The sequence below is a fragment of the Tupaia chinensis genome, unplaced genomic scaffold (genome assembly GCF_000334495.1).
Source record: "Tupaia chinensis unplaced genomic scaffold, TupChi_1.0 Scaffold143961_1, whole genome shotgun sequence".
NCBI lineage: Eukaryota > Metazoa > Chordata > Mammalia > Scandentia > Tupaiidae > Tupaia > Tupaia belangeri.
The window spans coordinates 320,357-331,192 of record NW_006203812.1 but is presented as its reverse complement, the minus strand read 5'-3'; the positions used below and the strand labels follow the sequence as shown (position 1 = coordinate 331,192).

At 44.3% G+C, this 10,836-nt stretch overlaps 1 protein-coding gene across 1 annotated transcript in view; it reads left to right on the top strand.

Moving 5' to 3' along the window:
- PCDH19 (protocadherin 19) overlaps positions 1-10,836 on the top strand; it is a 118,341-nt gene that overhangs the window by 3,499 nt on the left and 104,006 nt on the right. The window contains exons 3-5 of the mRNA XM_006165550.2: positions 4-2,114; positions 4,850-4,990; positions 6,081-6,408. Of these exons, the coding sequence (XP_006165612.1) occupies positions 4-2,114; positions 4,850-4,990; positions 6,081-6,408 (2,580 nt within the window). The remainder of the gene's footprint in view (positions 1-3; positions 2,115-4,849; positions 4,991-6,080; positions 6,409-10,836) is intronic.

Below are 10,836 nucleotides of genomic sequence, written 5' to 3'. Positions count from 1 at the left end.
CTGGCAGTACTGTGGACGCAGGCGGCCGCCCTCATTAACCTCAAGTCCTCTGTAGAAGAGGAGCAACGCGCCGGGACGGTGATCGCCAACGTGGCCAAGGACGCGCGGGAGGCGGGCTTCGCGCTGGACCCCCGGCAGGCCTCTGCCTTCCGCGTGGTGTCCAACTCAGCTCCGCACCTGGTGGACATCAACCCCAGCTCCGGCCTGCTGGTCACCAAACAGAAAATCGACCGGGACCTGCTGTGCCGCCAGAGCCCCAAGTGCATCATCTCGCTCGAGGTCATGTCCAGCTCAATGGAGATCTGCGTGATTAAGGTGGAGATCAAGGACCTGAACGACAATGCGCCCAGTTTCCCCACAGCACAGATCGAACTGGAGATTTCGGAGGCAGCCAGCCCTGGCACGCGCATCCCGCTGGACAGCGCCTATGACCCAGACTCAGGCAGCTTTGGCGTACAGACTTACGAGCTCACACCCAACGAGCTGTTCGGTCTGGAAATCAAGACGCGCGGCGATGGCTCACGTTTTGCGGAACTCGTAGTGGAGAAGAGCCTGGACCGCGAGACGCAGTCGCACTACAGCTTTCGAATTACTGCGCTCGACGGTGGTGACCCGCCTCACATGGGCACCGTTGGACTCAGCATCAAGGTGACCGACTCCAATGACAACAACCCGGTGTTTGGTGAGTCCACCTATGCGGTGAGTGTGCCAGAGAACTCGCCTCCCAACACACCCGTCATCCGCCTCAATGCAAGCGATCCAGATGAGGGCACCAACGGCCAGGTGGTCTACTCTTTCTATGGCTATGTGAACGACCGCACGCGCGAGCTCTTCCAGATCGACCCGCACAGCGGGCTGGTCACCGTCACTGGTGCCCTAGACTATGAAGAGGGCCACGTGTACGAATTGGACGTGCAGGCCAAGGACCTGGGGCCCAACTCTATTCCAGCACACTGCAAAGTCACTGTCAGCGTGCTAGACACCAATGACAACCCACCGGTCATCAACCTGCTGTCGGTCAACAGCGAGCTTGTGGAGGTGAGCGAGAGCGCCCCCCCAGGTTATGTGATAGCCTTGGTGCGGGTGTCTGATCGCGACTCCGGCCTCAATGGACGCGTGCAGTGTCGTTTACTGGGCAACGTGCCCTTTAGACTGCAGGAGTATGAGAGTTTCTCTACCATCCTGGTGGATGGACGACTGGACCGCGAGCAGCATGACCAATATAACCTCACAATTCAGGCGCGCGACGGCGGCGTGCCCATGTTGCAGAGTGCCAAGTCCTTTACCGTACGCATCACTGATGAGAATGACAACCACCCGCACTTCTCTAAACCCTACTACCAGGTCATTGTGCAGGAGAATAACACGCCCGGTGCCTATCTGCTCTCTGTGTCGGCCCGTGATCCCGACCTGGGTCTTAATGGCAGTGTCTCCTACCAGATCGTGCCGTCGCAGGTGCGGGACATGCCTGTCTTCACCTATGTCTCCATCAATCCCAACTCGGGCGACATCTATGCGCTGCGATCCTTCAATCACGAGCAGACCAAGGCTTTTGAATTCAAGGTGCTGGCTAAGGATGGCGGCTTGCCCTCTCTGCAAAGCAATGCCACAGTGCGGGTCATTATCCTAGACGTCAATGACAATACACCGGTCATCACGGCGCCACCCCTGATAAATGGCACCGCGGAGGTCTACATTCCCCGAAACGCAGGCATAGGCTACCTGGTGACCATTGTCAAAGCAGATGACTACGACGAGGGCGAAAATGGCCGGGTCACCTATGACATGACCGAGGGCGACCGCGGCTTCTTTGAAATAGACCAGGTCAATGGTGAAATCAGAACCACCCGCACCTTCAGTGAGAGCTCTAAGGCTTCTTATGAGCTTATTGTGGTGGCCCATGACCATGGCAAGACGTCTCTCTCTGCCTCTGCACTTGTCTTAATCTACCTGTCCCCTGCTCTGGATGCCCAAGAGTCAATGGGCTCAGTGAACCTGTCCCTAATTTTCATTATCGCCCTGGGTTCCATTGCGGGCATCCTCTTTGTCACTATGATCTTCGTGGCGATCAAGTGCAAGCGAGACAACAAAGAAATCCGGACCTACAACTGCAGGTAGAGCCAACTTTCCTATTTTTGTCTTGAATGGGTAAGGTGTGTGTATCTGTGTCTCTGTGTGAAAATCGCAGTGCTTTTGTTTTCTACTTAAATGCATGCAGCATATGTATAGTGCTTCTTTTTGGAGGGTGAAAAGTTTGTGACAGTCCAAGTTGATCAATTCTTTTGATCTGACAATTTGCTGGAAGACAATCACTTACTGTTCAAATGGATTCTGTCACACAATGATGATGAGCAGAAAAGCAATTATCATTTTAAAATTTGCACAGCTGTCTCCATGAAGTTATGAAAAAAAAAAAATGAGTGAGTGCATGAGTGAGAGAGAGTTTGATTCATATTTTCAGCAAAACCACCAAGTACCACAACTTGATTTTCAGGGGCACAATATTTTGGGGACAGATACTGAAAGGAGAGTTCTGGCAGTTGTCCTGCTCTGTTGCAGAGATAAACTCTGGAGTGAGCTTAGACTGGGAATGAGGGTCTAAGATGGGAAACAGAATAGGGAGAAGAGAGAACAGGAGGATGTAGGGGAAGCAGGTGACTAGTGTTTTTAATCTATTCTTGGATTGTTTTCTATCCAGTCCCCAAACATCTGGCTATATAAAGTGAAATTCTGTCAGGCATCTGTGTGTTTTCAAATAACTGGTTGGTTGGTGGTGTGGAGACCAAACATTCAAATGAGGGACAAGACTTTGCATCCAGATGTTTCAGTAAAAATAGCAGTCTTCTGGAGTTGATGGTGCTTTCTTTTACAGTGGAACTGGGCTGTGGCATTAAGATCTGGTTGCTACCAGTGGATGTCACTATGAGCTATTGTGTTAGTTTCTCTTGAAATGTGTGCAGGATGTGTGTGTGAGAGAGAGATGTGGAAACTCAAATAATGCATAGTTCTTTTTATTTATTAATTTTTTTGAAAAGAGCTCCTAATAAGCACATTAGAGGGTCTTGCTGAAGCCCTTACTTACAGTTGGATAGAAGAAGTCTAAGCATTTCTAGAATCCAATTTAGGATCATACATGTAGTTTTTTCCAGCAGTGTCTCATCGAAACGGTTGAAAAAGTTGTTTCTTTAGTTGGCTGAAAATGAATGATGCTGCTATTTCCTACCAAGGTGTGTGTGCTGTTAACGCACCTATACACATTCAGTTTGTCTTTCGTGCCACTTGTGCTTGCATGTTGATCAGTCAAAATATATTCCTGTAGGTCTGGATTTGTATTTGACACTGTCTGAAATGCACACTTCTGTGAATCAGAGCCCACTGAATATATAACAGCCATGCAATTATTGTTTCCCTTTTACTATTCTCTGCGTTACACAAGTTAGTAGACAAATGCTAACCACACATGAATATCAATCAGGTGCCATAAAAGAGCAGCTGCAATGCCTCATAAATGCTTTAATCCTGTTACTAGTGAAATGGCCGTGACTTTTCTTTCCTTCAGCACCGAGTCATTTCAGATGGAGAAATGGAAATTAATATTGCTCTTACCTTTGAAACCTGTGATTGCCAGTGGCAATTTTTATAGGAGAAAAAATGCGGGGTCAAAAAAATTTATTTATATGGAGATAATGATGGGGGGACCCTTTTAAAGTGATTTTCTCAGCGTAAAGTAACTGCATAAGACCCTTTACTTGATGAAAAAAAATCACCTTGAAATAAAGATATTGAAGGCTTTGCCACCTCTTGGTGATGTATGACTAGAAGTGAGAGCTCTTTCTGAGAGCTTGCCAGGGAGATCATTAAACAGGGGGGAGAGCATTTGAGTTTTTTTTTTTTTTAAAGGCAAATCTCAGTACTCTCCAACTTTACCCAAATGTGTATTTTGTAAAGCGCTCTGTTTCCTGTGATGGTCTGGGATTAATGAAGTACAGTTTAATTAAATAATTGGTCAATACAGAAAAGGCTGCACAATGAATGCCTCAGCTGAATAATTGGACGGGGCATTGCCAAACTTATCCATCATGGGTAAACAAAATGATTAGAACTTTCCATTGATTCTGTAAACAGATTAGAAAAGAAAATCAACCCTAGTCCTGGGGTTTGGGGGATTTTTATTTGCTCCCAGGCCGCAGTATCATCAGTTTACCATCACAGCAAGTCAGCCTGGGCACAAAGAGAAAGGGTGAGGGGCACTTGATTGCTTAGCTCCAGGTAGATCCCAGGAACAGAGTAAGAATTTGTCTCTCTAGATGTACAATCTCTCCATCTGCTCCGACTTTTTAGGAACCTAAAGTTCAGGAGCGTGTCTTTTTCATGTGATTAGGCAGAGGTTTCATGTTCTCAGCCTCTGCAGAGCCTTTTCCTGAAGTATATTCATTTATGAGACTTGCGAGATGATCTGCAATTGCTGCTTGAATTGGGCTCCCTTTTTGTATTCAGACAATTAGCTTTGTCGAGCTAGAATACAGGCACAGTCTTTCCCTTGTAAAGATCAACCTGTATTATTTATTAACCTTATTGTTTTGCTGATTATTGCCTAGAAATTGAATTTCCAAACAATAAGCTAAATCATTATGTGCAAAGTAATAAATGACTTTGAGAATCTGGCTACATTTTAATGTATTTCTTTTGACAAGTCTCTTAAAGCTTAGTGTCTTTGGTGCACGTTGCTGGGTCTGTGTCAGTGTTAATTAAATTGAGCTCTTTATGTTCCAGTTGCAGCACAGCTGCTTGTAGGTACACCTGAATGGAGAAGGATGCTCAATGCACTAACCTTTAAATTCCTTTGCAGTAATTGTTTAACCATCACTTGTCTCCTCGGCTGTTTTATAAAAGGACAAAACAGCAAGTGTCTGCATTGCATCTCGGTTTCTCCCATTAGCGAGGAGCAAGACAAAAAGGCAGAGGAGAAAGTGAGCCTAAGGGGAAAGAGGTAAAAAGGCATTTCCCCTCATTCGAATGGGTTTGGCTATCAGATTTCTCTAGGAGAGGAGGGGTTGGGGTGGAGAGTAGAAGGGAGCTGGGCTAGGGAGGGGAGGAGGGTGTGGAGGAGAGAAACTGAGGAGATGCCAAACGAATGGGGTCTAATCTCCTACCCCATTCCGAAACTGTCACGTCAATCATAGAGAAAGCTGATTGAGGGTGTTTGCCACATGGCAAATGCTTGGAGGAACTGGTAAGGTGGTATTTTTAGATTTTTTCTATCTCCTCTTCTGTTAAATTGGATCTCGCTCCTAATTTCACTCAGGAGTTCCTCTGGGTTTCAGGGAAGCTCCAGATTTGAGCATTTCCATGTTTTCTCTCCCATAGGCTCAACTTTCCCTGTCCCTCCACCCCTGCTCACTGGGCACTCACAATGAAAAATTCCAAATCCAAAGTGTAGAAACTTTTTTTGGGAGGGGTGGGTGGGAGGTTGCTATGTTTAATAAGAAAACTTTATGGCCCTCAGCTTGTTTTCGCATGTAAAAAGAACAGGGAGAAACCCGATGATGTAATGCGCCAGAATAAGGAGCTGGAGCAGAGATGGGGTGCAACCCTCTGGGGTGCTTAAATGTTTATTAATCAGTGCATGATTTGGGAGGGTGTTAGGATTCACGCTGCCTTTTCTGTCACATAGAATCGCTGAGTACTCCTATGGGCATCAAAAGAAATCAAGCAAGAAGAAAAAAATCAGTAAGAATGACATTCGCCTGGTACCCCGGGATGTGGAGGAGACAGACAAGATGAACGTTGTCAGTTGCTCCTCCCTGACCTCATCCCTCAACTATTTCGACTACCACCAGCAGACACTGCCCCTGGGCTGAGGGGTGGGTGGGAGGTTGCTATGTTTAATAAGAAAACTTTATGGCCCTCAGCTTGTTTTCGCATGTAAAAAGAACAGGGAGAAACCCGATGATGTAATGCGCCAGAATAAGGAGCTGGAGCAGAGATGGGGTGCAACCCTCTGGGGTGCTTAAATGTTTATTAATCAGTGCATGATTTGGGAGGGTGTTAGGATTCACGCTGCCTTTTCTGTCACATAGAATCGCTGAGTACTCCTATGGGCATCAAAAGAAATCAAGCAAGAAGAAAAAAATCAGTAAGAATGACATTCGCCTGGTACCCCGGGATGTGGAGGAGACAGACAAGATGAACGTTGTCAGTTGCTCCTCCCTGACCTCATCCCTCAACTATTTCGACTACCACCAGCAGACACTGCCCCTGGGCTGCCGCCGCTCAGAGAGCACTTTCCTGAATGTGGAGAACCAGAATTCCCGCAATACCACTGCCAACCACATCTACCACCATTCTTTCAACAGCCAGGGCCCCCAGCAGCCAGACTTGATTATCAACGGGGTTCCTCTACCAGAGGTGAGTGCAGCTAAGTGGCCCTGTGAGGTCCTCCCAACTTTCTTTCCTGAGCTGCCCTCTGGGACACATTAGCCCCTTATACTTTGTGCTGGCCCATCCCCTGGCAGAGGTGGGAAGAACTTCTCTGCCTAAGTCCATTACCATATCACTTTGGAAGTGTGCTGCCAGTGCTCTTTGAGGGAAAGGGTAACCCAACATTTTGTATCTCTATATAGGGGTGAGTGAGTGGAGTGGAAGCCCAAGAGATCAGAGCCCTTGAAATCCCTGGATGATGACCTGGCATAATATATGTTTACTCCACCTGTTGCAAATACAGCATGCTTGACAGCCAGTGGTACCAGTATGCCCCGTTGAAGTGGTTTAGAAGGAGTCACCAAGTAGCACTGTGGAACATGAATGAAACCCTCTAATACTCAAGGACCAATTTCCCAGTGTGAGAGTGATTCAGCTTCCTAAAGCCCCCTTTTCCTTTTTCTTTCATCACACCACCATTTTCTAGCATCTTGCTGAGAATGTTGATGGGCTGGTTAAAGGCAGGCAAGCAAAAAGAAAAAAAAATTTAAAAGCCACTCTGCCATTTCTTTGCAGTTCTAGCGGTAACGTTTGACAGTTGAGGAGGTTGAAACTGTCACTAATAATGAAAATTTGACGTATTAGCTATGCACTTGAGTTAGCGCTGTTTCTTTTTACTGAGAATGAATGTTTTCAAATGGAAGCATTTTTTACAAACATGGCGTGGTCAGATATTTGCTGGCAGCTGAAATATTTCGAGGGAGTACGGTGACATGTGGATGATGGTGGATGTGTGTCTAGATGGAAGGCTATAAATAACAGTTTTTAAGTTGATTTTGTTTGTTCATGAATTGCTGAAGTCTCTCTTTGGTTGGAAAATTTGACACACTGGGAGGCACGTGCCCTCTTCTAGGCTAAGTAAAGGAAGACTGCTCGTTTTGGAGAGCACTTCCACATTTTTCAAAGCACCTTCACAACCATTGTCTCCTTTGATCCCCATAAGAAGGTGTCCTGATAGGTAGCCCTTCAGTAGATGATGAAACAGAGGTCTAAATATGCTAAGAGACTTAAAGGCTCACAGAGCAGGTCATCCAGAGAATGAAGTCTAGATAACAGGGCTCTGCACTCCCTGCGAGTGCTGTTTCAGTGATAACTTCCTGCCTCAGAAATAATTCAGCAACACATGCCCAGGTTATGATGCATACTTAAAATGGCCTCACAGTATTCTGTAGACCAAATTCCTAGGGCAAAGGGTCTTAAGGCCACTTACATGGGCTACTTCTCCAAGTTCTTGAAAAATAATACCCATCAGAATGAATAGGATATCAAACAGTAGGTTTTTTTTTTTTTCCTTGTCATAGGGCATTGTGCTTCCTGGAGAGGATAGAGACAGAGAGAGGGAAATCAGGACATCATCCCCTAGGGGGATGCATTCCCTTCTCCTCCTCCATTCCCCTCTAGAGATTTTGGACACACAGGCACATGTATGTGCCTGGTATGAGTTTTGAGCCACCAGGTCCAGGAGTCAAACTGTGGTTGGCCATGTGAGAAGCTAGCCACTTTAATCACCATAGCACCTGCTGGCCCCAAACAACAGGGCTTTTAATGAGTAACTGAAGGTATTCTGCCAAGAAGAATAGCACCAATATTTTCAATTTATAATTTTATAAGGATGTATTGAAAGTCCAGTATTATGGTATGTATAGTCAGTTATAATTAGTAATGTTGGTTAATGCTACTAGGACCTAGAACATAGACTACTTCTTATAGACCACTAATAGTTCAGAAGTAGAGAAGGAGAAGTAGTGTTGTGTAGTGGAAACATGTAGACCATGATTTTGAATCCCAGAGTCACCTCTTGCTATGATATGTCTTAGTTTCTGTTTCTTCATTTACAAAACGGGTACATCTGTCACACAAGGTTGTTCCAAGAGTAATGCGAATTGTGTAATATAAAGGATATGACACCTAGGTGCCCCCCAAATGGTAGACCTATTCACTGGACAATTGGAGAATTACTGTGGCACACCAGACTATATCCCCCTAGGCACCTATAACCAAAGTGGAACTTAAGTTGGCTCTATTTAGATAAGATCCACAAAGTGGTGTGACTACATTATTCATATTCATCATTTAAACAATAGTGGTGAAAAATGCCAAGGTTGTGGATTTGGTTGATGACTGTGCTATAGCTTGTGGAGACTGACAAGAGGATTGAATCCTTATGACTTGGTAGCCATTTATGCAATTAATTCAAGGTACTAGAGACATGTGGGCCCTGGTATCGATGAAATACATGGAGAGGGCAGGAGATATATGACTGCACGGTTTACCTAAGATCTGGTGTTTTGTCTGAGATGTTCCTATGGGCAGATCGAAACAGACTATTGCTTCCTGTATGTAGAAAAGCCATTCAGAGTCTCAGTACTGATCCTATCCCTGATTTACAAATTTAGATGCTGTCATTACTGACCAAAACACACAGATCCAGTGAATAGGGCTAGACTGTGTACTAGAAATGGTGAGGTTAGTGTGTTTTTCCAATATACAGTCCTAGAGAGTTCAACTGACAAACTTACTCAGAAAGAGGAGAGGCTCACTCACAATTGAGCATAGGATAGGCCATTTACCCCAAATCTTTCACGAAGTCCTACATGAGAAAAATGACATTTCTCCTTCCTTCTATATCAGAGTCCCCTGGACATGGACTGGGTAAAATAGTTAGATCCAGTGAAATCTTTAGAAAAGCATTGATGGACTAATTCAAATGATATTGTTGAGTGTTGGCTCTTTGTAAAGCACTGTTCTAGGCTCAGGAATTAGAGAGATGAAAAAGACAAGGAATGAATATTCCAATGGAGGCAAGAAGCAAGTAAATAGGTTTTTTTGTGATATGGAGTAATAAATGCATTATATTATAGGATGTAATGTAACATTCTCCATTTCTAAGACAATAATACTGCAATATATTTCCTACCTTTTATTTATATTTTCCTCATTAATTAATCCATCTAAGAAAGCAATATTTATTAAGCAATTATAGCAGAGAATTAAGCACTCTGATGTGATAAATATAAGATTCTGTGAAAATTTCTCGATTAAATCATGTCACATTGTTTTTTACATTATTTCATTAAACCATTCTTCTATTCGTTCATTAATTCAACCCACTAGCATTTATCACACATTTAGAATGTGCCAGACACTGTACTACTTCCCCGGGATACAAAATAAAACACTTGATCCCTGACCCCAGGGAGTTTACAGGGAGACAGACAAGTAAACAGGTAATTTCAAATCAGGATTACATCTCTTTTCTGGGCATATGTTACTTTCTTACTCTCCAGATTGGGACCAAAGGTCACTAAACATTAGGTTCCTCTGCTAGGCCTCCTTGCAACAAATATGTTTCCTTCCTTACCTATAAAGTCAGTTTCAGGACTCACCTTCCATAGCGTTATAGACTAGCAGAGTCAGAACTGCTGCACTCACTTGGTGCTGCTTCTACTTCTTCAACTTTGAAAATGATCACCATGGTATTCGGTCAAACCAGTAAGCCTTAGTTGGAGTATCCACTATGTGCTCAGCTGTGTGACAGGTACCACTGGGATTCCAAATAAGTATAAGATGTAACTTCTGCCCTCAGGGAGTTCACAGTCTAGTTGGGGAGCTAAGATCAGTACAACTCTTTCATTGGCAAACAATATAGGATAGTTGTTAATCACCTGTTAATTTTGGGATCCTTTCTCCTCTTTCTGTCATCATTTATATGTAGATATACTAAAGATTTGGTGCCGAATTGAGAGTAACTCGAATTAGTGTGCAAGCCCCATCTGACTGTGACTGCCTCTAGAAACTAAAAGGATCATGACTTTGAATACAGCTTTATGTTTGCCATGGGGCATGTGCACTCACCAGAGAGAGACAAAGAGAGGAACAGTGAGAAATTACCACCCACGGGGGAGGGGGGATGGTCATGCCCCAATCCCTTCTCCTCTCTTCTCTCTGGATTTTGGGCACTCGGGAACAGGGCACATGGATTGCAGTTAGGTAGGTAAAGTGAGGGGAGTGGAGCACTAGTCTGGAGAATTAGAACTCAGCTACCTATGTTGTAGAGATAATCCTGCAGAATTATATATCATTATTTACCTATCCTCTGATGTTGGTTGGCAAATCAGCTATGTAGATTTTATGGTTTTATATACAAATTTGTGGATGCAAAGTGGAAAATGCGTTTGCTGTTTACAGAAGACTTTTGTACAATTAGTGATGTCAGGTATCTTTTAAATATTTTAAATTGAAGGGTGAAATTTGCATTACATAGTATCCTGGTTCATTTAGTTCATGGACTTACTGTATGTGTGAGAAAATGAGTGTGTGCATTGTATGGTGGGGAGAAAAAAAGTGAAGAGAGAG